The 25,768-nt window shown below is 40.4% G+C and overlaps 2 protein-coding genes and 1 long non-coding RNA gene across 7 annotated transcripts in view; 2 read left to right on the top strand and 1 right to left on the bottom strand.

Annotated features, from left to right (window-relative positions):
• The first annotated feature begins 231 nt into the window (after positions 1-231).
• LOC105568989 (SAP domain-containing ribonucleoprotein) lies at positions 232-2,593 on the top strand. Its single transcript, XM_012025101.1, has 7 exons — positions 232-622; positions 917-1,013; positions 1,089-1,150; positions 1,265-1,504; positions 1,630-1,758; positions 1,848-1,919; positions 2,025-2,593. The coding sequence occupies exons 1-7, from the start codon at positions 572-574 to the stop codon at positions 2,124-2,126; spliced, it is 753 nt and encodes a 250-aa protein (XP_011880491.1). The 5' UTR covers positions 232-571; the 3' UTR covers positions 2,127-2,593.
• A 631-nt stretch (positions 2,594-3,224) lies between these two features.
• On the top strand, positions 3,225-6,746 carry LOC105568987. Of its 3 annotated transcripts, none has more exons than XM_012025099.1 (10): positions 3,225-3,495; positions 4,157-4,225; positions 4,305-4,443; positions 4,573-4,821; positions 4,926-5,072; positions 5,160-5,268; positions 5,328-5,501; positions 5,582-5,775; positions 5,943-6,012; positions 6,087-6,746. In XM_012025099.1, exons 1-10 carry the CDS (start codon positions 3,395-3,397, stop codon positions 6,206-6,208), a joined length of 1,374 nt encoding a protein of 457 aa, XP_011880489.1. In that variant the 5' UTR covers positions 3,225-3,394; the 3' UTR covers positions 6,209-6,746. The 3 variants fall into 3 exon arrangements, with proteins under 3 accessions (XP_011880489.1, XP_011880488.1, XP_011880490.1); XM_012025098.1 differs by having other exon boundaries at positions 4,573-4,842; XM_012025100.1 differs by lacking the exon at positions 3,225-3,495 and adding an exon at positions 3,525-3,606 and having other exon boundaries at positions 4,573-4,842.
• A 1,188-nt stretch (positions 6,747-7,934) lies between these two features.
• Positions 7,935-25,768, bottom strand: part of LOC105568988 — a 178,653-nt gene continuing 160,819 nt past the window's right edge. For all 3 annotated transcript variants that reach the window (XR_001009465.1, XR_001009464.1, XR_001009466.1), the window contains 3 exons: positions 16,496-16,745; positions 10,972-11,193; positions 7,935-9,434 (listed from right to left, as the gene is read on the bottom strand). This is a non-coding gene — a long non-coding RNA (uncharacterized LOC105568988). The remainder of the gene's footprint in view (positions 9,435-10,971; positions 11,194-16,495; positions 16,746-25,768) is intronic.

Below are 25,768 nucleotides of genomic sequence, written 5' to 3'. Positions count from 1 at the left end.
AATCGTGGACACAAGGCTTTACATAGACAACAGAAATAACTAAATTCCAACTTACCAAAAACCGTGCATCGACGCACAATGGAATATGGAATAGGCAATAGGAACAGAATTTCCGACGCGATGGATTTCTGTTCCCTATTCCCTGTGCCTGACCTACCCGACCAATCACAGTTGAGATCATGTTGGACCATGATTATGGCGCTGTCCGCGTTCAGTGCCGCCAACCTCACATCGCTCTCCTTCGGGGCGAAACTGCAAAAGGCGGATAACAATTAATGCGTATCTGTTCGAACAACCGCGATAAGAGATACAACCCGTTCCCCGGCGTTTACGTTTTCCGTCGCCTCGTTTTTGCGTTACAATTTCTCTCGGCGCGCTCGTCCTCGTTCGATCGCTTTGCGGACGGTTGCATTCCTGAACGGTCGCTGAACAGTGAACAGGTTACAGGCGTGGTGTCCGTGCTCCGTGTTCACGCGAGAGACGCGGAGAGACGGCACGGCAAAAGGCCGACATGAGATGCTGATCGGCTGAGTGGGTCGCGACTACAGAATAGATAAGAGACAGACGCACGATGGCAGACTCGTCCTACGAGAAGGGGCTGACCGAGTTGTCGAAGATGAAGGTGAGCGTGGCGGGTCGAGTTGTATCTGCAGAGCGGTCCTCGCCGTTTCTCGCCGACACCCTAACCAAACTTCCCGGAGCGCGGCAGACGGTCGCCCGGCCGCCTTGTTTTGCTGAGTTTAAGATTCTTGCCACTCTCACGGCTTTCTCCACCTTTTTTTCCGTAATTTTTTAAACCTTTGTAGATAAAGCCGGAAAACTTGCAAGATGTTTCACGCCGACTTGTTTTTGCAATTTGCTATTTTCCCCTGTCATTTCTCTTAAATCTTCATTACATTGCTGTACATTTCACCAGGTGGCTGACCTCAGACTAGAATTAAAGCAACGAGGACTTCCCACTACAGGAAATAAAAATGAACTGGTAGAGAGACTTCAGCTCGCAATTCACGGAGGTTCCGTTTTCATCGCATTTAAATCCCTTCCTTCTATATCTGTGCATTTGTAAAGGAATTATTTATATCTTGTAGATTCTGCACTGTCCTTGGACGAAACTGCGGAAGAGATTTTGGACGAAGATGATGTACTTGGCGTAAGTCCGTTCAAGTGCAACAATGCCAATAATAATAATATATTAGACGCAGCCTAATATATGATATACCTAAATATTAGTTATTTTTTAGTAAAAATTTTGAATTAATTGCAGGACGAAGAGATCGAGGAATTGTCCAGTAAACCAGATTCACAAGAGGTCGTTGAAAAGCGAAAATTGTCCATAGAGAGCAACAACACCAATACAAAAAAGATAGTACTGAACCGCAAACCTGTGTTGGAGGAAATAAAGAATGACCAGGTAGAGAAGAAAGAGAACATGGGAGTGAAAATTCCCGAGGACATACCGCCGGAGAAAAAGATTATCAAACTGTCGGAGCTCAGCACGAAGGAGGTAATGGAAGTTTATGCTATTCTTACAGCTGAATCGAGTAATAAAATTTATTTTATTACCCTCAAGCTCTCAACGATGCTTGCTGTATTGCTTCTCAATATATAATTGTGTAAATTTTTTGACAGAGATTGGAAATGAGGGCTAAGAAATTTGGTGTACCGTTATCCGAGGCAGCGAAAAAAGAGGCTAGACTAGCCCGTTTTAACGTAAATAATCAAAATAACAAATCGGCTGCGTCAATAAAAACGCCCGTGGTAAGAAACTAATAGTTCGCTTGAACGGCGCTCGCGTCATCGAGAAATCATAATTCGGAATTATTTTATGACAATTGAATTTTTCACAGCCTACTACATATGAAGTACTGAAGAAACGTGCAGAAAGATTTGGAAGTTCGGTATCCACCTTGATGGAGAAGGTGAGTAGAGACGTGCATCCTTGCGAAAATAAGCGCACGTTTTTCAAGACTTTCCTATTTTCATTGTTGGTTTTATCGTAAATCTCGTATTTCTTTTTTTTTAAGGCTGAATTGGCTGAACGATTGGAGAAGAGAAAGGCCAGATTCGGCGAAGCAGATCCCACGGAGAGTAAAGTATCTAAGAATAAAGTTAAGATTGTTAAATGATACTCGGTGTTATATACGAAAGCGACGATCTAGAATACAAAAAAGTCTTAATTTAAGTTTTCTTATTTTCAATAAAGCTACCGTACAACGAGAAGAAGCACGACTCGTTAAAGGCGATGTACTTTTTAATACCATTGTCACGTCAGTATTAAAGCATCCATACTTCTCTCTACGTTTTCTCTTTATATTGCCTTGTCACATGCGAACTCTTTCTTAAAGAAATGGACGAGGAAGAGATCCTCTTAGAAATTGTAAATGGATGTATCACACCAATAAACTCACGTACACAACGTAGTCGTAGTTCAATCGGCGCGAAAAACGTTACCTAAGATTTCGGAATTTCAGGATGACGAGGTAAAAATGTCACACGCATAATGTGCATGCGCGTTTTAAGTATAGGTCTGTTTCTTGTAGCTGAATAGGTGCAGCCAATTAAAAGAATAAAATTGAAACTGCAATTATCTGAATTATTTTGTCATTTATACCACACACCCTTTTTTCTATCCCATTCTCCATATATTGTGATGGTTATCCAAAATTTAGCTTTTCTCAAAACTTACAATTTTAAACAATTTTGAAATCATGATTTCTGGAAATCTCTTAGAAAATTTGTGAAATTTTAGCGCTACTTCTTACCCATTATATTCCCCTTTTCCGATTTCTCGGAAGTATCAATTATATTCTTGGAAATTTAGATAGTGCCACCTCTTTGCCGATTATGTTCTCCTGATACTTTGCCAGTTTTCGAGATTCCCGATTTTCGCGATTTGAAGTTTGAAATTGTCAGAATTTCATGGCTGTCCTGGTACCTCACGTTCGTTAAGCCCGTATCAGACTACAGATTGAGATTGAGAGTAGATCGAAATTTGACCAATTAAAGTAAAGGTTACTAAGCTTGAGATTAGTTCGGGATTAAACGGGCTTGACAATAGACATTTCATTCTCCTCAATCTCCCGCGGCACTACGCTCCGTCCAGGTACGTCCATGGCTGCGGCTGCGAGAAATGATTTTGGGCGCGCAATAATTTTACAGATGTATCGATTAATCGAACAACCTGTTCGAGAGAACTAGATTCCAGCAGGGTATTTCCTCGCAATGATTTGGTGAGAAAGTGCGAGACATCGGAGTGCCGGCACTGCCGGCATGCGTGCTTTCCCAAACAATTCGCGTCGCAGAATATCTTGTTTGTTTACTCCGAACTTTTCTCGCGATACGACAACGTTTTTAGGCATTTCCGAAGACACGTGGGAGCGTTCGTTGCATCGACATGCGTGGCTCACAATTGCTGATATACATCGTGTTTCACCTGTGCGCGCTCTTCACGAATGTCTATTGCGAGGAGGCTGACATAATCGATGATGTCACGCCGTGAGTATCTTGGCACTTTAATGTGTATTTCGCCGTCAAAAATAAGTGCATTGAGATGCGTCTGTACACGCAGTGCGATTTCCTCCTAAGCTGCTTGCTTCCTTCCTTGCTGTAAGCAAAACGATTCACCTAACGTATACGATTATAGTCCAGACAACACACATGTCTGAAAGACATCAAAATGTCTTTAAGACAATTTTTAGATATATGTGCATGTCTAAAGCCTGGTCTGCAACAAGTTGTCAAGTCCTTTTTCTTTCACCCAGATAGAAAAAGGCTTGACACATAATTTTGACTTTTAACAACTTGTAGATTGGGCTTTAAGACTTAACAACGGCTAAAATGTATCCTTAAAGCCTATCTACGATGCTTTCTGTGTCCAGAAACGTGCTATTTTATGTAAACAAATCAAAACACTTGAAAAATTCGTCAATGTATAATATGCAACTTATCAACTTGCACCAATATTTTAAACATATTTATTGGCTACAAAAATAGAACATTTCTAGATGCAGAGAGCGCTTTGTAGATTAGACTTTTGACAAGCGTGCTGTCTGAGAAGAGCCGTCCTACAACATATATAAATATATTATTAACATTCTTACGCGTTATAGATATATAATATGTATTTAGATCTATATAAATGTATCTTTCATTTTAGAGCCACTCCCGAACTGGGCAAAGATCTACACTCGTTCTTCTACATGGCCCCGGAAGATGACTTGCCTAGGTATACGTTATTCCACGTATGAATTCCATGTCAACTTTTGAGCAAGTTGACAGTTCATTTTGATTCCCTCATATTTCAGCCCGGTGCCAGAGACGAGGAAAAACGAGCAATCGCTCACCATGGCGCAGCCATGTCGAGAACTGGATGAACGAAGCACTCAGGAAGGAATTTTCTATAAACGTTTGGTCACTATATTATTGGCAAATCTCGCGATACAGGCAAGTTGATGCTGATAATTGAAAAGACATAAAGTCTAACACCACTTGTACAGAAGCCCGTTACTCAAAGTCAAATACAAAAATCCTTATTTTGATGCAATAGAGCTAATCGACAAAGTTTGCTTGCAGAGAATCGATGACAGATTGATTGGGACGCTTAACATAGAGGCACCTACTTCGCAATTCGAGTACCTTCAGAACTTTGTAAACCAAGGCCAAGGTTCTATAAGGGAGGTCGACAGAATTCTCGACAGTGCGATAAAGCAGTCGGAATACTCGGCGTGCCACTATATGACAGAGGTGTCTCGTTATTTCAACTTGTTTGTGAGCAAAGCATCGGAGTACTTCACGTATTGTCTATTGTTTTTGAAAGAACACGTAAGAATGAGTAATTTAACGGTATTTATATTTAAAGTCTACTTTCCACATATTTCGAGTTCACAAATTTAGTGATGTGGGTTGATTTTTTTTAACTGTTACAGGGGGAAATAACTGTAATCTCCTTTACAGTCATAGCTATTTTTATGATCTTGAGAAGGAAAAGATGCTCTCGAGGTTTACTTATCTTTCTCATGTTCGATGTTATATTTGCAATTAGCTTCTTCATAACTTGGTGGCGACTTATACAGGTAATTTGCATATTTTTTATCACAGAATCAATTAAACAATGACTGTAGATTATAATTTTTTGTTTAAAAATCTCTTCTGTTTTGCAGGAAGCAGAAATTAAATTAATGGCGAAACAAGCGCAATTTGCGGAAATGCCTATTGCCTGCCAGCCGCATAAAATGAATCTGTGGAACAAAATGATTACAACAGTTTTCGGTGAGTAACATATCTACAATATGTATTCGAGACACTAAATATATGTTATTTGCAAACAGAAAATCTCTTCACAACGAATAATGATTGTGAAAGATACTATGAAACTATCATGATGAATCCTAGACTGCAAGTGACACCAGCACAGGCACTGACTCACTTATTTAGTTCGGTCGTTTTCCAACCTTTCTCGTACTTTGGATTAGTTATATCTGAATTTATAGATAATGCTACCAGTAAGTAAATTACTTTAATGTCGATAATGCACATAGATCTATTCATTGTTGTATTATAACTGTTATGCATTGTTTCACAGGCAAATTGAACTTTTTATGCAAGTTTCCCATCGTAATCGTTCTTTTCTTAACTTTCTGCGTATGTATGATATTAATACCGTTTTCGTGGATTGGCGGATCTATTAATTTTGGTATTGGACCTTTCTTCAAATTTGGAATGAGAGGCAGACAGAACTTAAACGAAAAGAAAGAGCGCATTGAACGGATTCGCGAGGTATTAACTACACTTGTTGCTCTTAAAATTATTAATTTCTTTCTTCGTTGAAAGATAACTGTGTTATCATTTAACTGTAATATTTAAAACATTCCAAATATAATATTACAAAATTTCTGTAAAGTTATAAATACGTTTAAATGTACATATATTTCTTCTTATTATAGGAGACTTCATCTCCGATGAGACTGGAAGATTCAGAAAAGATGAAGCAAATTACGTTTGAGCAAGATAATGGTAATGCTAAAAAAATGGAAAAATATTTATAATAGATTCTTACAAATAGTAAAATAAATATTATCGAATATTAGATCCTGCTGGAGGCGACGCTGGTACTGATACACAACATCTAAGAGAAAGACGTAAAAAAATTAAGTGCAAAAGTAAAAATGGAGATGGAGATATCGTATGTGAAAAAGATGGACATTGCTAACAAAGTTCTCGCATTGTTGGATACAATGCTCCTCTCATTAATTTTTGTTTACACATTCTGATTATACAGTAATCAGTTTTATAGATTAGTAATTATTAATTATTTTATACATTAATAATTGATAAGCATATCGATGTTACATCCTTGAAATTATAAGCTCATTGTATTGTATAATAATATTGAGAGAACATTGGCGGGCATAAATTAATCCTAAAGTAACTGTATAATATTATTTAAATATTTCGAGAATATTGAAGATATTTATATTAATGTATCGTAAAGTAAACTTTGGTATATTTTGTATGTTACACTAATATATTTTAATATCTCTCGCTTGTAGAAGTACTTAACACATACGGATGAACTGCGAATCCTACTGGTACAGAGCGCCTTATATTTTTATAGATTAATACTACTTGCTGTGATATAAACATTGTATTTTATCGTAAGATCATATTAATCAAATTATCGCCATATGTGCATGTTATTTGTATAGCTTGTTTCAAGTATCTTATTAAACGATACATTGACTACTCAACACGATGTTTTATTACAATCGCCCATTACACATTTAATTGCCGAGTATTAATAATAAATTGGGAATACCATTCGTGCAAATTGCACAGAGACGAATAAACGGCAGATGCGGCGGAAATGAAAACACTCTGTTGTTCGACCGGTAGCCCGGCGGCTGCGCTTTATGTCAACTCAGCTTAATGATCGGTGAGCAAGCAAGGATTTGTCAAATTTGCTAAATGTAACGTCTGCGTTTCTCGCGTAATTTCGCCCATTCTGTGTACTCGCGTACGAACGATCCAGCTGTAATTGGACGAAAATGACCTCGTCGAAGTACGACGCTTAGAAAGTAAACTGTTGCAAAAGTCAGGCAAATTATAAAAAAAGAACTTTATCTTATTTGAGAACACATCAGATATTTCATTCAATCTTTTCAAGTAGCAGGAACGGTCGATTTTATTTTTAAAATAACGCAATCGAAACTCTTCCAATTTATTATATGCGGGAAAGAGTGCAAGACATATAATTCAATTCTTCTTATAAAAGCGCGATATATATTTTTATCAACATTCTATTATTCTCGTTTCATTTGTCTTCTCTTACGCGAAATATAGTTGAATATTATTAGTTGTACGTGCAAATCGTATAATGGACGTACAAGGTTTACACATTGAAAACGTTTCAATATTATATAAAATGCATGATGTGATCTTGAAAAAAACTATACTTTTCCGATATTAGAACAATTTATTTTCTCCGGCATCGTGCGATGAAATCATCCTCGTCGAATTAAGATAATATTAGAGCGTAGCAAATTTAACGGGCGGATTGAACGAGCGTTTTATTTCAGGAACTCGTTAGTTACCGTCGAGTATCTGCAAAGAATACATTAATTAGCGTCGAAGGTCGTGTACACGAGCGGTTTCTTTCACGCCAGCGAAAAACGCATTTGAAAAAGTTTGAAAAATAGGAGAGCGCGTTATCCTCCGCTTTTTTTTCTACGTCATCCGGCAATTTTTCACGGTATCGATCCTCCTTTTTACCGAAACAAACATTTTACGGCTCGAATTTGGAGCGTTAAAAGGTTTTGCATTATTGCAAATGTGTATACCTTTTATAGTCATCGGATTTCAATCCGTTAATGAGTCGAGAGTGAGGTATTGCATTTCCACCGGAAACGCACATTTACCGAAAGTGGGAACGCATTGCGGGCTTTTCATTACGCAAGATTTATTGCAAACTGTCGTGTCACAACTCTGTTCATTTTCTCTACGTGCATCTACACTAAACAAAATTGAATATATATAAGTAAATTACACACGTAAATTATGGTGCACACATTACAGTATAAGTAATATATAATTATAAGAATGTAATTAAAAGCCGTGTTGTAAAACACATATCACATCGAAGGAGCAACATTGCGAAAAACACGAACACGAAATACATTGTAAAATTAACGCAAAAAGAATTCTTTTTGTATTTCTTCAAATAAATGATAAATGATATATGTATGTATATGGAAAGTTAGAATTGTGTTGAGATTTTTATTCGGTTTGGTATTGCAGTGTTCTCTCCAAGCCAAGTTTTCATATGTATGAATTAAAGCTTGAAATTCTGAACTGGTACAACTAACACTAAATTAAAATTATTTTATATTTAAAGAAAATATAAATAAATATTTATTATCGTTGAACGGCGATTATCTCATTATTAAAAATATTGTTCAAAACTGTCGTGATTTTTAATTAATTATGAACGTGATGCTATTTCAAACTAGTTTTACTCTTCATCATCTCAATTAACATAAAATTAAAAAGTAAAATTAATTTTTATTATTTTAACGAAAATAAAAGTGTATTGGAAGAGAAGACGCTTCTCAAATATTCAATAAATGCTAAAATATGCTAACAACTATTTTACTATTATAATAAAAATTACATTTGAAACTTTCGCGATTTTTAATATAGTTCAAGCATAATTATGCATCAAGGTATGGTCTACTTTGGATTAGTTCAACTAGCACAATTAAAACCTGAAATTAATTTCCATTATTTCTGAGAAACTCAAATCACATTACAGAGAAAAAAACACTTCAAGTATTCATTAATGCTGAAACACAAGTGATTATTTCATTAATAAAAAAGTTTAAAATTATCGCTATCAAATTAATAGATAAGTCAACGCTCCTTGTAAGCTAAGTTGTGCATGAAAATCAACGGCTAAAATACGAGTAAAATGTTGGTATAAAATAATAACCACTTTATTTCCAGCGGTATATAAAAATAGTTAAAAGTTTCATCTTTATTTTCCTCGTATTTTAGCAGTTGACCTTCTTCCGAAGCTTGTCGCTATTACTTTCGCAATTTCCATTTCGTTCCTTAAGTAAATTCAGATATAGTGCATTATATTATGTTGTAAGCGTCGATCTCGCGATCTTGCGTTGCTCGCCGGCGTTGCTTTTCAGCCCCGGTCTCGGTGCAGGTTTATGCATCGTTCGTTCCATCAAATATTTGTTCTCGCGTTGTGCTGCTGGTACCACCGGTGGTATTTGCCTGGAAAGGATGCACCTTTTGGTTCCCGTCGACCTGGTGAGCTCCATTACATGCCCGAAGTAATACCAAAGAGAGGGCGGCCCGGCCGGTGTTGTGTGTTGCGTCTAGTTTCGCCGTTTGCGAACCGGCACCCGGCTCTGGTAGCTGCAACAAAACTGCAGCGTGTGTTAGTCAGTTTAGGGGAGTTCGCGTGTTGTTCGCGCGCAACTGCCAGCCCAGCCCTAAGTTCCTCGTAATTTCGCGAGGCTCTCCCGCAAAAATTGCTGGCGACGCGAGAGTTGCCGACCTGCGCAACGAATATAAACGAATTTTCCACGGCAAATTATATCTCTCTCCCTTCCTCGCGGCGGTCCAACGAAAAATTTTTATCACCGAACGTGATACGTTCGCGTCGTGCGCGAGAAAGGAAGATTGTCTTTCACGCTTATCCTAACACCGCTACAGTTTCTTCAAAATTAAAAGAAAGTGACGCGCACAAGTCATTCGTACGTTCTTCAATTTTTATCTTTTTTAAGCGGGAGGTCCAGGTTCAAACCTTGCCCGAGGTAAATTTTTCGCAAGAAATATTGTAGGGGTTTTCCCGGGATTTGTCAGTAGTGAAAGTAAATCTCACCTGGAAAATATAATAATAGTCACGATTTATTAAGGCCCGAACGATTCTAAATTCGCACTATACAAGAGCGTCACGAGTCTCCTTCGGGTGACACACGATATACAGGGTGTCCCAATTTAATGTTTCGCCCCAGATAACTTTTTATTTTTAATCGCAGAAAAAAACGTTTCAGACAAAAGTTGTTTGGTTCGAAGAGGGACATAAGATGGTGCCATTAGTTTGATCCTGCCGAGTTGCTTGATGGTCACGTAAAGGTCACCTTCAATTTTTTTAATGGAACCCCCTCAGTTTATTATACTATCTTATTCTAATTAATATGAACAACTTTTGTCTAAAACATTTTTTATTTGCCTAATGCTTTTTGAGATATTCAAGAGAAAATTTTAACTTTTTCAATGTTTAGCTTATCCCAAGGAGAACAAAAAGTCAGGATAATGTCAATTTGATGTCACATTGACTAAATTTATATCAAATTTTGGTCAATATGGCATCAAATTGACCAAATGACATAAGTAAATTTGGTCAATATGACATCAAATTGACATATCGTCCTGACTTTTTGTTCTACTTGGGATGATATCTCGATAACTGTTTGTCGGAGGAAAAAGTAGCACATGACTTTTTGACTTTTGATTTAGTCTCGGAAATATGCTGTTGCAATAGTGTTCCAATTATTGAAAATTTCTGTGTATTGTAACACATAAGTAATCTGTTACTAAGTAATCTGTCGGGCAAATAATAGAGAATAACTACATGTAACCGTTGAGTGGTTTCCTACAATATAAAAATTAAAATCTTTTAGACACTAACATCCTGTCTTGGCACTTATACCCTTTACTACTTCGTATTCGATTTATTATTTTTGCCACACTGTTCTTGATTCGTCTGTCGCAAACACGCTTGAAATAGCTCGCAGAAAGAATAAGGGTGGACCGCGAGGTCAAAATATTTTGAGCCTTTACGCTATCGTTCGCGATCGCATCGCGGACACGTTGGAAAGGGTTCGCGCGGCCGTGAAAGCCAGGGGAGAGGGAAAAGAAGAGGGTGAGACCGCGCGGGTAGGTGCACGGATGCGTTACATGCTCCAAGTGATGGCTAAGGGCGGTGGATGCTCGGGTTCTTGCGACCGCCCTTGCTCCTTCGCATCGTACGTGCATCTCGCTCCGAGAGTTTCCGCCTTTTCTGCTAACCATCGGCGTACACGCGGCCTGGCTCATCTGCCGAAACGCTTCCTGGAGAACGCGTGCGTGCTATAATTCATCGCGGTCCCCGCTGCTCGGCTGACTGGCGTTCACCGTGAACTGTGAAAAATGAAATTACACGCGTGACATACGGAAATTGTCAACATTTTTATTTCAATAGAAACTTACAAATGTAACACTTGCGAAATCCCAGCTTCGTAACATTTCTCTTCTATTTGCGATTGTCTATTATACGATAACAACCGTAATAAAACGGCAAATATGGCGAATAAAGAAAACGAAGTTATGGCGCAGCAACCGCAAAAAGTAATAACTGATATTTTTTTCGACTGTATAAACGGAAAACGCTTAATGCAAATGAATGGAAATGCAATGAAATAACTGGGGAGCGAAAAGGTATATCAAATTTTGCCGAACGTTCCACAAAACGAGCTCTTACGTAACGCGACGCGAGGATCGCGAAAATTTTCGCGCGAAACTGCTGCAACTCTCCGCGCGCCTGATTAGCGAGGCAATTTTAACGTAGTTGATTTCCGCGCGCGAGTCCAACTTGCAGTCTCGCGCTTTAACTGTTTAACTGCAATTTATTATCGCGATTCCGGCTGTCCGACTGCACCGCGGCGCTCACCGGCGGCGCTTCCTTTAACTCGATTCGACGCGGCACTCCGTCCGTGAATGCGCGAGTGCGCTATCAAAATAACGAACCTATCCCGCATCTTCGGGCGTATCAATCGCTCGAGTGCATTTCAAGTGCGGCGCGCGGGATACGCCGCACTTCATGCATGCGTGAGCATCAGCCCGGCCCCACCTGCCCCCATTGACGATGGTCCCCCTCTCGAATTCGTGCCCCGTTGGCCGCGGGTAGGCCGCCGAAAAACCCTAATTCGGTCGATCTCGTGCCTCGGCGCGAGATACAGCTATCGCGATTGCGGTCGGAACATCGATGCCCCCGATCCTCGAAAGGGATCCTCGATGAGAAACCCCCTTCAAAGTGCGTGGCGTCGAACGTACGTGATCCTTTGTGCGATCGACGAGTTTATTTTAAGAGGCGCGTAAAGTGGCAAAAGTGGCGTTTTACGGCCCCGAAGGTTTCGCGGATATTTACAGACAGGGAAATAGTTAATCAAACGTGTGCTTTTGTTTTTTAAGAGGATAGCCAGGACACAGCGGGTAAACAACAAATCGCGCGGTAAATGTTAATACGGTTCGCGTCCGTCAAATTGTCCGTTTTAATTTCGGAATTTGCGAGTGCGCGAGATTTCAAGTACAGCCTGGGTTAATGAACATTTATTATGTAGCGTTACATCTCTGGGTTTCCGCGTGCAGATATTATTGGAGCGTCCCAGTTTCCTCTGACATTTTGAAATTTAACGGCGTAAAGTTTTTCGAAAATTTACATGAATCGCGGACGATCGTATTTCAGATACGCCAAAAATCGTATTTCGAGACAGGAAAATTGGATCATTTATTTCCCGGAGGTCGAGGACTTGCGCCGTTGACTTTATCCTGAGAGAGGATAACGCCCTCGTCGTCGTCGCCGCGGCCACAAATTTTCGCGATGCATCGAGTCGCGCGTTAATTTTCTAGTATCCTACGGAGGATGTAACGCTTTCGATCGTCATTGTCGTCTCTCGGCAATGAATTTGCGACGCGTCCCCGTTTGCGCGATCTTTCGGGGTTCCGCCGCTTGATGCTCTCTCGCTGATTGCGGGATTCATGAGGGGGCCGTACGCCGCTATTGGGAAACGCACGGCGGATGTTAACGATCGGTTGCCGCTACGGTAAACGTTTCGCTGTTCGCCAGGATTGCCGAATGTAAACTGTCTATTACCGGCGTTTCGCCGTAGCGAAAATCGCATCGAGCGCGCGCTTATCAGCGCTACGTACGATCGAGACGAGGATAACGCACAGTGTTTCCGGCGCTCCGAGCGTACGCGAGCGAGCGGAAGGTGTAACGAGATGATTAGTGATAAGCGATCGTTGCATTCGCAAATTGGTGGGACAACATCTTGCGGACTTACGAGTCGAAATTTTGTCCCTGTAGAATCTCGATTTTTTTATCCGAGGTAGGAGTAACAGAGTAAAAATAGGCGTTATTTAAACATTCAGCTGCTACTTTAACGCTACGTGTGTCCGAAATTTCCTTTTTTACTGCTAGGAGCTTCAAAGCGGGCTAAGGCCAAACCCTCTTTTAACATTCTTATATCCTAAAAATGTATATGGATTTTTGGTAGCTAGGTCATTACTTTTTTACTTATATTGGAACCATAATGATTACAATATTATTAAGAAGTTCTGATAATTATAAATATTTGCAATCAAAATAGAGAATATTTATGACAATTTTTAATATTATATAATATAAATGAATATTAATTATCATCAATCAATCAATACCTTTTAGTTGAATTTAGTATATTATAAATATTTGTAATCATTAGAATTTTCTTAATAATATTGTCATTACAACATAAGTAAAAATACCTGAAATCGAGCTCGAAGACGACTTTTTGGATCGAACGGTAAGGTGATTTCGAATATCATTTACCCCTACAGCGAGCCATTTGGTACGCGTAATCCCCCGTTGATATTCGCTCTTGTCGTATTTAAATTTCAACGCTACGAGGGAGGGCTGTTGAGAAAATTGTTGACACCACGTGCACGTAGCGGAGAAAAAACTTTTGAGATGTTCTCACAAAAAGTTTTTTGTTTTTCGTAATATTTTCGCGACTCCTTTTCGTAACGCGGGTAAAAATGAATACTCGCTGCAGGGGAATAAACTTTGAGCACGTCACGCCAAAAGCATACAAAAATATCGTCGAAAGTTACACAAAAAAAAGATAAAAATAGAAGATTATAAAAACAGCAAAATTTTCCTTTCCAAGTTCTTTTAGATGCCTCGGGCAACACTGATTCCGGAGGTAATTAGCGATCTAAAAATCACGCGGGATACTCAGGATTTCAGAGGATTAAGATTCGAAAATACTAATCGTGTGCACGGAGGAAAAAAAATGACGTATCAACCAAATCAGCGTAATTGAAATAAAATCGTTAAAACGCCATCGATATTAATCAACAAAAACATCAGATAGTCGCCTCAGTAATCTGGATGTTTAGTTCAATGCTTAAAATTAAAATCCATAGCAAATCGAGTGAATTATTTCTGTTCATGGCAGCCCGTGACGTTTAATTCAAGTAACTTCATTTCTTTTTAATTCAACAGCATTTTTTTCCGCGTGCAGGTATTGGAGTCTCGATCGGGACTTTCAATTTTTTTTCTGCGCCGCGGGAAGATCTACCTCAGGCTCGTTCGATCCATATCCGGGGAGACAAGCTACTACTTAAGAGAAAGAACTATCGCCACTCGGGCTGTGCATCCCGTATCCTCTCGGGCGCCCGTAGAAATAAGCCACGAGCGCGTCGAGCAGTCGAGCGCGCCACGCGATAAGACAGAAGGGGACGGACGCCGGCTCGTCGGGGGCCTCCTGGGACCAGTTGAGGTCTTAATTACTGGCCTCTCACAGCGGAATGCCGTGTTATCGCGCGGTTACTTCTGCCCGCTTGCACACGTCGGGCATTGAATTACACTTTGCTCCTTTCTCGAGCGACGCGACGCGACGCGACGCGTTTCTTCCAGAGTTTCGAGACCCCGAGCGACGCGCTGTCGCGCGCGATAGTTGCGCGACACGCGGGTGGACCGCTTGTCTGTAAGACGTGGCTAAATTTCTAACGGATAAGCCGTTGACTACAATTTCGTACGTCCTTTTACGCTCTAATTATTGTTGTCTTTGTCATTGGTATCATATTATTTCTCGCGACTCCTTCCCTTTTTTGCGTAAAGCAGGGTGTCCAGCAAACTCAATGAAAAAAATCCCCTGTCTTTTTCAGGTTTTCCAGGAGCCGGAATTAATTTTTCCCTGACCGTTTGGTGTAACTTTTTTCAAAATGCATAATTTGCGTACATCTGTATGGTAAATCAAGTAAATGTTAAATGACGAAGTCCTTGAAATATTTTTCTCGGGAAACAATTTAATTCTTCAAAAAATAAAACAAACAAAGAACAGGTTTTTAATTAAAAAATTTAAATTAAAGCAATTATATCATCTACGTATAATACATTGTATAAAGCCCAATGTCCACGATGCTAGAACTTGGACCAAGTTCTAGCATCGTGGACATTGGCCTTTATAGGAACGATAGGAACGCATCATATATGATGCTTTCATTTTGCTTAACTGCATTTTGTTTGCAATTTATTTGATAGTAACTTACTTGGATAGTACTGTTTAGTAATTCATCCGTTTTTATAGTTTTGTCTCAGTTGAACACATTGAAATAAAATAACACGACGATGAAAATTTAAATTGCCGACCACACTTATGAATAAACGTTTAGCAAAACAGAAAATTAGTGTGTCGAAAGAAAAGTTTATTTTCTAAAAACTTTAAATTATTCAGAAAAATGTGAAACAATGTAAAAAAATCCAGATAAATAGTAAAATTTCCTGACTTTTCCCTGACATTTCCAGATTTCCAAAATTCCCTAACAATTCCCGGTTTTTCAGATTTCCCTGACCACTGGACACCCTGGTAAAGATATCGATGTGATGTTCAGCATGTGACATATTACGTTCTCTCTTTCCTCTGATGGCTAAACACAGGAAAATTATAATATATAAATGTATTATACAGGGTGTACCTAAACTGGCAAAAAATATTTTAATGACAAGTACTTTGTAATATTTCGAGGCAAAAATTCTAATACAAAAATGTCGAGGCTATAATAATTTTCGAATGGGAAGAGTTTAAAGAGGCTAGAATTTCGCGCGCACAGGGATCGCAAAGTGGCAAATTTCACCGCGGGGGCCATTACCATTTTAACCAAATAAATACAATAATGACAGCTGACACGTATCAATATCGATTTGAAGTATTGAATAAAAATATTTTAAACTATTTTGGCAACTCTTTACATTTACATTTCATAAACAGAAATAGTTTTGTAATAAAATGCTTGCATGATTTTTACAATAATTTCATTATTGTAAAAGATGTGCGGTTCAAGGAAGTGCCTTTGCTACTGACCACTTTGCCATCTCTGAGCGCGCGAAGTTTTAGCCTCGGCAATTTCGTATTAGAATTTTGGTCTTAAAATGTTACAAAGTACCTGTCATTAAAATATTTTTCGCCCGTTTAGGTACACCCTGTATAGTAAATAAGATAGATATAAAAATATGAAACGTATATAACCTGTAAATAATGAAAAATAATTATACAAGCGCGTATATTTCCGATTTCAATTAAAGTAATTTCAGTCATGTGCTGCATACTTTTCTCAACGAGGAGTTAATTTTATCTGGGCGGGCTGAGTTCGGACGTTAAGCTAATAAAGTTGACCTTACCGCCTCAGCATCATCTTGTTTGTCGCGCAGGTGTGAACGATATATTTTCCGGAATTTGGAGTGCACCGGCGCGTTAGTGTCCGGCCGTCAGCTTTTATTGCGCGATTAATTTCGTCCGCTTTACGTATGGTCCACGGTCAAGAGGCGCATCACTCTTCGACCCTTGCTGTCCTGTTCCGCGCTGCAACCGCCCTTGTACTGCACAAATCCACGTTGTACCGTAGAAGATCCGGAACTGGATTTGGAGACTCTATATAACAGATTAAAAAAAATATTAGTTGAAAATCTATATATCACAGAAGATGAAACACCTGACTCTTTCATTTCAAAGGGGAAACAATTGCAATTTCTAGAAATTTAACAAGTCCTTTAAGAGCAATAACATTCCAATTTGCTTAAGTTTGCACACGAAAATATAATTCCGGAGGAAATTATCGGAAATACAAGTATTGATTTCTCCTTAAGTTTCATGTACAGGCTAACAAAAAATACGACAACGTGAGACTTTAATCTTACAGCTTGACATCGTATACAATTTTACATTTTAAGTTGTATTACAAAATATAATTTATACTACTGTGAAACGAAACAGATATAAAAATATGTTTAAATGAACGGAATAAAATCTTATAATGTCAGAAAAAATTTCTCTTAGTTACCGCCACACGGTTTCTATCTACCAGTCTTAACGTTACTATAACTTTCTCCTGCTACAGAATCACACGAATACAACGCTGTTCTATCCCAACGAAATCTCCAGGATCTCCGTCACCTTACGAAGAGAACGACCCCACATAGCGGTACGCCAGGTGCGTCGGATATCCTCGGAGAGATGTTTCGAGCGGCTCAACGTAGAGTAAGTCAAGAGCACGATCACGCTGTTGCTAACGACCAGGCTAACGTATATCAGTCGTAAAAAAGGGCCGCGCGCGACTTTATTTAAGCCCTCGTTTCCTCCGAAACGAGGGATTTCTCGGTTCTAAGAGCGTACCGCCGGCTGGCTGCGATCATCTCGATCCGTGGAGACCAACGTTGGGAATTGTTTTTACGGCTTCGCGATATCATCTGCACCGCGGAGGGAGCGGATCGCGCTTTTGTGAGCCCCGGCACGTGTGAAAATGCGCGAGCGGATCTTCCGAGGCACTTCGGAGTGATTCCGGCTCGTCGTTATACTCCGATACTGAATGCGGATGTACGCGCGTGTTAGCTTCATTTTTATAACGGTCAGAGGAGAGCACGTTAGAAGACGAGCGACAAGATCCGGTTTGAGCACGGCGTGCGAATGATACGAGATCGCTGATTACATTTTACAATTACGGCTCAGAGTTATTGCCGCACACGTCTGATATTCCATTAGTTCGTCAGGTTATCCGGACGCTTAAAATAATAATCGAATTTCTTATCGCGCCACGCAGTATGTCGAAATAACATTGAGCGAGGCAGACAAGATTAGTTAAATATTTTGTTTCAAATTAAATTTATGTACGATAAAGGAGGCAAACTCATTTTGGATATCAAAATGCAAGTGTATTAATTATGACGAAATATAGAACGCATGAAATAAGGTAATTTATCAATTAATTGAGAAGAGTATTCTAAAGGTTTTTACGATCTATCGGGAAATAAAGGGTCGTATAACGACTTTACTACTCGGCAGTCCCGATATCTCGATTCAGCAGATTTATGCCGCTTTTATCCAGCTGGATGTCCTCTATTTCCGCCCGATGATATCGTTTCTCTCTTAAGTGTATTTTCCGCCGTATTTCCTTTCCGAATTATATCTGACCGGTTAACTTAATATTAAGTTACGTTGTCCTTCTATTCCTGACGTGTATTTCCAACACGTCGGCTTCGCTCTATTCCTGACGTGTATTTCCTATAGATGGCACGATCCACGTTCGTTCGTCAAATCTGCATAAAGCACCGTCGAAAATGTCGACGCTTACCAAACGATACTGCAATGCAGACCGACGCGCGATTCGCGATAACGAACTTTTCGAATCTGACATTTCTCGTGGAAGAAAGCTATCGAGTTATAATACGAGTACTAACGTTTCAAATTTATTGCATTAATCGCAGTTTCCACACATATTTTTACAATAACCCGAGGCGAAAATCTGTTACATGCCTCAGTCAGTGGTCGATTACAATTTGGAGCAGATTTAAGAATATGACGCAGTGCATTCAAAAACGGAAAGCAAAGAATTGAGCGTAGGTGTATGTCGTGATGACTTATACGACTTAGATTTTCGCCTCGGGAACTGGTACGTAACATATTAATATTAACAACGTCAGTGTTTTCTTGACCATATATCTGGCATTTTTAATAATACAGAAAATTTATTGCGAAAAATATTACCTCAGGTACAGATACAAAAATATTACCAGGGTTCGAACCTGGACTTCCCTACACTCTAGGCGGGCGTCTCACCAATTCGGCCGCTGAGGCATGTGGTATTATTTTCATTGTCGGTTTATATATATATTAATATTAAACCGACAATGAAAAAAATGCTGCACTAAATTTTACCCCTGGTTTCTTCCCCGTATATCTTTTCCGTCCGCCACGAAAGAAAAATAAATCGGACGTTATCTCACGATGACTTATTACATCCTTCGTTTATCAGGATCATCCTGAGCCGCGATGGTAGTTATGTTACCGAAATTTAACCACGGCGCCGTTGACGATTAAGCATCTGTACCCGAGCACCGGCGCTCGTATAGCGTAATAACACGTACCGACATAACCGATCATTAATCCGCGGCGAAGTATGCGTGCGCTCGCGGAAACGATCGTAGAAGCTGCTGGCGTTCCGATGGCGCATGATTAATAGAAGCCCCGCGAGAAATTGGCTCTTAATGACTCGACAACGAAAAGACCGCCGGTGCGCCGACAGCCATTAAACGCGTTTTTAGTCACGCCGGCTTGATTTCTACTTGAGCTAATGGGCTTTTCATCGGTTTTGGGTAATTCGAGGGATGGGAGAGCGCGGGAAAAAGAGAGAGGCCTGGATCCCGTTTCTCTCCGTCATTGTGCAACATATTCCGAAGGTGGTGAACACGCGCCACCTCATTTCGGGTACCAGGCCGCGTGCAACGGCGGAATCACGAGCGGCAAAGGGACAGCGAGTACTCATTCATTAGAGAAAAACACCTGCAGTTTAAGGATTCTTTTATGTCGACGATATTTTACTTTAAATTCGGCTGAAGGTATTGTAGTAACGTATCTTTCTTTAGCACTTCTAGGTGTAGAAATGCCCCCAGTACACCCTCCTCAGAAAGGATTTCTGTTACCGAGAACAAAAATATTCTTGACGCATTTACATTTCTCACAACCTCGTTTAGTATAAAAATAAGACAATATCAAATATAAAATCAATAATTCTTATTCTTCTCTATCGAATTAAAAGAGATTGACTTACTATATTGAGACAAGAGTAACTTATATAAGTGTAAGTGTATATATTTTTGCGTTTAGAATAAATTTTCCCTCCAGCTTACAATGCACGAAGTTGGTACCACGATATTCGACAAAAGACGATACGTACTATCATTTTATTATAGATTTTAGAATTTTTCATTTAATTGTAAGACTAAAATATTCTTTTCTCTATAATAAATATGATTGGCGCTATATCGATCCTATTTTATTTATTTTATGATACATTCAAATGTAATAGCATTGGATCCGGAATTTTTTTCCGCGGGTGTAGCAATATATTGGCGCAATATTGGCAAATAATGTAAATCTGGTATTCCCAATATTGGTCCAATATTGTAAATTCTCTTATTTAGCCAATATATATCTATTTAGCAATATTGGTTTGATATTGTATCCATATTAGACCAATATTCTTATTACATTGTTAAATATCGACCAATGCACTTCCAATATAAATCCATCATATAATTATTATCGTGCAATAGTTACATTTATTCCATGACCAATATTGGCTTTACGTTAGACAATATCGGTCAACGCATTTTTAATATAACCAACATTGGGCTAATGAATTGGTGGGGGGGAGGGGGGGGGGGAAGGAAAGCCAATGCGAGCCAAATACAGCTATTCGTGCGAAAATGTTAAATATGGAACTTTATATTGAATTTATAAATTAATCACCAAACGTTTCGACCCATTTTCGTGTCATCCTCAGTGAGACAAAATTAAATCTAATAAACTCCAAAAACGAAGACGGAGAACGCATGTTTGCAGCCAGCGTGTGCATTAATCCAAAGAGTAGAGACTAGAGCTCCCTAGTACACGTGTACTAGACTACACGTGTAATCCGTGTATTTAACTTATCCGTATTTTAACCCGTGTACACGAATTTAAAGAATCTTCATTTACGTGAATCCGTGAACACGTGAATGTGACACGTGTACACGAATATCCGTGTATGTGACATATGTAAACGTGTAGCCGTGTATACCTCAATAGGGAAATATTTAGAGAATTATGTGACAAAATCTGGATAAAGCTTGGAATGCTGGAATTATGCGTATACATATGTCGAACAACATATGCGGAAATAGAGATCTTTCATCAAATTTTGATAAATATTTGCACACGTTTACACGTATCGCACATACACGGATATTCGAGTACACGTGTCACATACACGAATATTCGAATACACGTGTCACATACACGACTATACGTGTACACGTGAATGAAGTGTACTTAAATCCGTGTACACGGATTACGTTTATTCTCTATTACTCTACTATAGAGACGGCTTTCAATAAACAAATTGATGGGGGGAAGAAGGCCAATACGAGTCAATTGGGCTAATGTTTAGCTAATGCATTGTGCTACTAGGGATTAGCTGAACACATTTGAAGAATCGCAATTAAGGAAACCGGCCGTGATCTTTTCTAGATATCGTTTGTGCTCTTTGAACGTTCGATTCTGTTAAACTATACTCAACTACCTTCTTTGCTGCATCTTATCCTTTTTTCCCCTACCATCTCCGATTCTATCCGCGTTGTTTCTACGGAAATATATGAAAAATGAAGAACAAAATTCCCACCCTCGTTTGATCTCCGGAGATCCGCGGTTGAAGATCTCTCGCGCGTTTTCCGCGCGCGAGCGATAGAAACGTTAATCTGATCAGAACGCGACTCTGCTGAACTCCGAGCGATATCCCCGGCGTGTCTTCGGCGAAGTCTCGGCGCGGATTATCGCGTCAGACGCTAATATCGAGCGCCGGATCGCGGATTCGATGGAGAAACGGCGCGGATGATGTAGTACGCGACGGCGGTGTTTCCCATCGCCGGGGCTGCGCCCCGGGGCGGGCGGACCCGTGTCGTCGTGTCATCGATAATTGATGTATGCGCGAACTAACGGCCGTAATTACGGCGCCTCGCCGCGACCCGACCCGATGCCCGCCGCTCGCGCGGAATCTCGCGCTTCGCAGCCTCCTCCGGCCGCGGCAGGACCGGCTGGTTGTCGGGACGATGCACGCGCGGTGCATGCGATGCGTGCGCCGAATCACCGCTTTTCAGCCCCGGCGCCGCGCTTTCGTCGTTTCACCGGGCCGGAGGAGCGGGGAAAAAAAGCCACCTAGACCCATCCATCTGCGTCCATTAAAAATGGATCGGTTACATCGGATCAGGGGATTAACATTGCCGAAATAACGCGGGGGAAACCGGGCTACTTTCCGAAACGATTGGTCCCCGTTTCGCGCGAGAGAGTTTTCGACATCTACATTTCTTTATCGTCGAGTCGCCGGATCGACGCCGGGTCCAGATCTCTCCCGGACATCATCACCTGCTCACCTCACGAGTGCTCCCGCAAGTCGAGCCACGAGATGCTAATCGACCAAGAAAATGTGCCGACGTTGTGAGTTTGTTAATCGAAGCAAACTGTATTAAATAGATTAAAATGTATTAGATTAAAATAATAGCGTTTCGTCAATGTATAATATTATATGTGCATCTTTACCGAGATTTGTCTTCGAAGTTGAGTGTTGAAAAGCATTTTTCCCGAAGTACCTACAGCTATAGACAAAATTATCAGGCATCCTCCTAATCATTACATTGCAAATCCAAGTGTGTTACTTTTAGGGCTATCGCACACATTGCATAGCTGCATATGCATAGTACAAGACCGTCTAAACCAATGAGCATGTTATGTAAGTCACTATGGCGACTCAATGCTCATTGGTTTAGACAGTTCTTATGCTACGCAAAATAGAAATTTCCCAGGCATTAGATTCAGTACAGTACGATTGTGAATTAATTGGAAAACAAGGGAAGAGGGATTCTGCCTTCCGACTTTTAGGGCTATCGCACACAAGATTGCATAACTGCATATGCATAGCATAAGACCGTCTAAACCAATGAGCATGTTATGTAAATCAATATGGCGACTCAATGCTCGATGCTCATTGGTTTAGACAGTTCTCATGCTATGCAAAATAGAAATTTTCCAGGCATTAGATTCAGTGCAGTACGATTGTGAATAAATTGGAAAGCAAAAGAAGAGGGATTCTGCCTTCGGACTTTGCGTCAGGCCCCGTGATTTTCCAGGCCGGCTCTGCCGCGGCATCGAGATTTCCCGAAGAGACTAATGACTCTCATCGGCCGTGACGGCCTGGCCGCGCGGTAATTAATCGCGAGGGGGCCCGAGGGCCCGAGGATTGACTCTCTCTCGCGGTCCCTTCACCTCCCCCCTATCTCCCGCCCGCTCCATTCTTCCACTTTATTCTCGCCGAGAATTATGCAAGCCGACCGTTTATTAGCATGCTAACGACCGCGCATTAAAATACTTTATTTGCGGGACAGTGATTGAGTATTCTCGTACGGCGAAGGATAGAAAGGAGGTCCGGGAGGGGGGGGGGCTGACGGGGGGAAGAGTAAAAAAAATCCTGGGGAAATTGCGGCGAGACCTTTTTTCGAGCTTTTTGAATTATGTAAGTGCCCCGGACTAATTACTCCGCCGTCCGCGCTTCGGCTCGTTCGTTGTTTCGCATTCGACGCTCGAACGAGGTAGACGCAGTTGATTTGTATTTTTTATCCTCTCCGCTGTTTTTTTTATTTTGTCAGGATCGTGATTGTATTTGCCCGCCGATACAGATTGCCCTGCTTGTTGCGATCGCTCATCGCAAGCTTTTTAAGAGAGACAGAGAGAGAGAGAGAGAGGGGGGAGAATCTTTTTCATGTAATGCGAAACGAATACAGTTATTCAAATGACACAAACCACGAAGCGCCGCTACCGAATTACGAAGTGCGTGCTAATTTAACGATTATTAATCTGACGTGACAGACGGTGGAAAACGGCAGTTCCATGGAATTATTAAGTTCACTTGTGATTTACGCTTATTCTCTGTAAATAAATTATTTGTGTCAAACTTGCTTTTCTCAAGCTCAAGGAGATGTAGGTCGGAATAATTTTCCCTACCTTCTACACATGAAGGAAAATACACGTCAAGACTGGAAAGGAGCACTTGTAAAGTTTTCCGTAACAAAGCGGGAACAAACTAGAGAAGAAGATGCGGTAGTACCTTTTGTCAAGAATATTGTACGCGTAACAAGCAAGAAGACTTTATCTTCATACACCAACCATTAAATCTTCAAAACGTACTTGGTAGATTAAAAAATTAATACGTAATTATGTTAATTATAATTATAATTATAATAAATATAATATTAATAATATGTAAATATAACAGTAATGCGGATAATGAATTAATATGAATGAAATTATGAATATTGAGAACGTTGGTAATTATTCTTTTAATACCTAATCTAAAAGATCAGCTTCTACATGCGGTCGCTACGTTTAACGGCGCAACTAAGCTCTCGCTCGTTCTGTATAATCCACTTCTTTTAATATTAGATCGCAGCTACTGGCTGTGTACTACTTATGCCACGAGTATAGCGAGCCGGTAGCAGCGTCGTGAAATGCTTGAAAGTTTAATATCGCGAGTGGCTGATGGGAGCTGGTCGTCTCGCGATATCGACTGCGTCGTCGTCGTCCTGGCAGGACGTGGAGGAGGACGAGCACATCGGAAACGGCCGTAAATCGCGCGCACCAAGTGGACCAGGCGTCGCTCGACGGTCGTCAGTCGGCTAACCGGCGACTCGGAATAAAATCCGAGAAAGAGCACGCGGCCTTTTAATAAGATTACGAGAGTGGAACTAACGAGGCTATCGTCACACTGGCGAAACCAGATGTCGGTGACGGTGTCCGCCGCCCAGGACGTGTCTTTTCGATGGTGGTCCTCGGACCCGAGCCATGTGCTCCTCATCCGCTCTCCTCTCGCGTAGTCTGCTCCGTCTGCGATATTTATGGGAGTGAACTCGGCGCGGATCAAAAGTGCGTCTGCGGGCGTAAGACACGATTAGTCGGTTAGTCGGCGTCTCTCCTCTCCTTTTTTTTGCTGCCCGAGACCGAATGAGATACCAACCTGGACTCTGCTCGGCGCGGATGGGATGCTGATACGAAAAATCATTTTGATGGATAAGTACGTGAACATCGCCCCAAAAAATGTAAATTAACAATCTTTGATAAAGCAATTATTTTATTAAATTCTTGAAAGTACGTTGAAGTTACTCCAAACGAATTATTAAAACGACAATTTAAAGTTTGAAAAATCGAGAGAGAGAGAGAGAGAGAGAGAGAGAAGATGGGAAAGATAAGATTTAATTTATTAACGAGTATGAAAGAAAAGTGAAAATAATTTATCTTATGATTTACAGTATGATTTCGCCTGCAGCCTTTATTGTTTAGCACGTAAAACCATGGACGTGCTTCGCGCGATGAATAGCGCACACTGTAAGTGCAATAATTTCAGTGATAATTTCGGTGGTGGACGCGATGAATGGTTTTAGCTTCTTACGTACCGCAATTCGGCAGCTTCGCTATACGACGTACCGATAGTTTTATGGCGGGTGGAAGAGTAATGATTCCGCAGAACGCAAATAATGCTTTGCGGTTGTTTCAAGCGTATTAATGGCGCGTGCCGGTGTTATCCGCGTCGCGATAACGCAACGCGGTAAAATGAATTCTCGCGTGGGTGGTAACGCGATTGCTGTCGAATTATCGGATTTAGCGCTATGGTCAGGAAATCTGTGGGCACTGAATACCGGAGGCCAAGAATACTTTATAAACGTCAACGGATGAAACAAATGTAAGTAATATTACAAAAAGATTAAGATTATAATTTTTGAACTATTTTTTTTGCTAACGCGCATCACTTGATAGAGACAGCTACATATTTTTTCCTTTCAAGATATATTCGACATTAATTCGTTATGTTGAAATAA

Source organism: Vollenhovia emeryi, unplaced genomic scaffold, assembly GCF_000949405.1.
Source record: "Vollenhovia emeryi isolate VEMERY1.0 unplaced genomic scaffold, V.emery_V1.0 DF939126.1, whole genome shotgun sequence".
Lineage (NCBI taxonomy): Eukaryota > Metazoa > Arthropoda > Insecta > Hymenoptera > Formicidae > Vollenhovia > Vollenhovia emeryi.
Note: the sequence above shows the minus strand (reverse complement) of the source record. Positions and strands in the feature narration are given on the sequence as shown.

Coding starts and splice junctions, on each gene's coding strand:
- LOC105568989 (XM_012025101.1), top strand. CDS start 572: ATGGCAGACTCGTCCTACGAGAAGGGGCTGACCGAGTTGTCGAAGATG. Junction 623..916: donor CCGAGTTGTCGAAGATGAAG/GTGAGCGTGGCG, acceptor ACATTTCACCAG/GTGGCTGACCTCAGACTAGA. Junction 1,759..1,847: donor CGTCAATAAAAACGCCCGTG/GTAAGAAACTAA, acceptor AATTTTTCACAG/CCTACTACATATGAAGTACT.
- LOC105568987 (XM_012025098.1), top strand. CDS start 3,395: ATGCGTGGCTCACAATTGCTGATATACATCGTGTTTCACCTGTGCGCG. Junction 4,444..4,572: donor TGGCAAATCTCGCGATACAG/GCAAGTTGATGC, acceptor GTTTGCTTGCAG/AGAATCGATGACAGATTGAT. Junction 5,502..5,581: donor ATTTATAGATAATGCTACCA/GTAAGTAAATTA, acceptor ATTGTTTCACAG/GCAAATTGAACTTTTTATGC.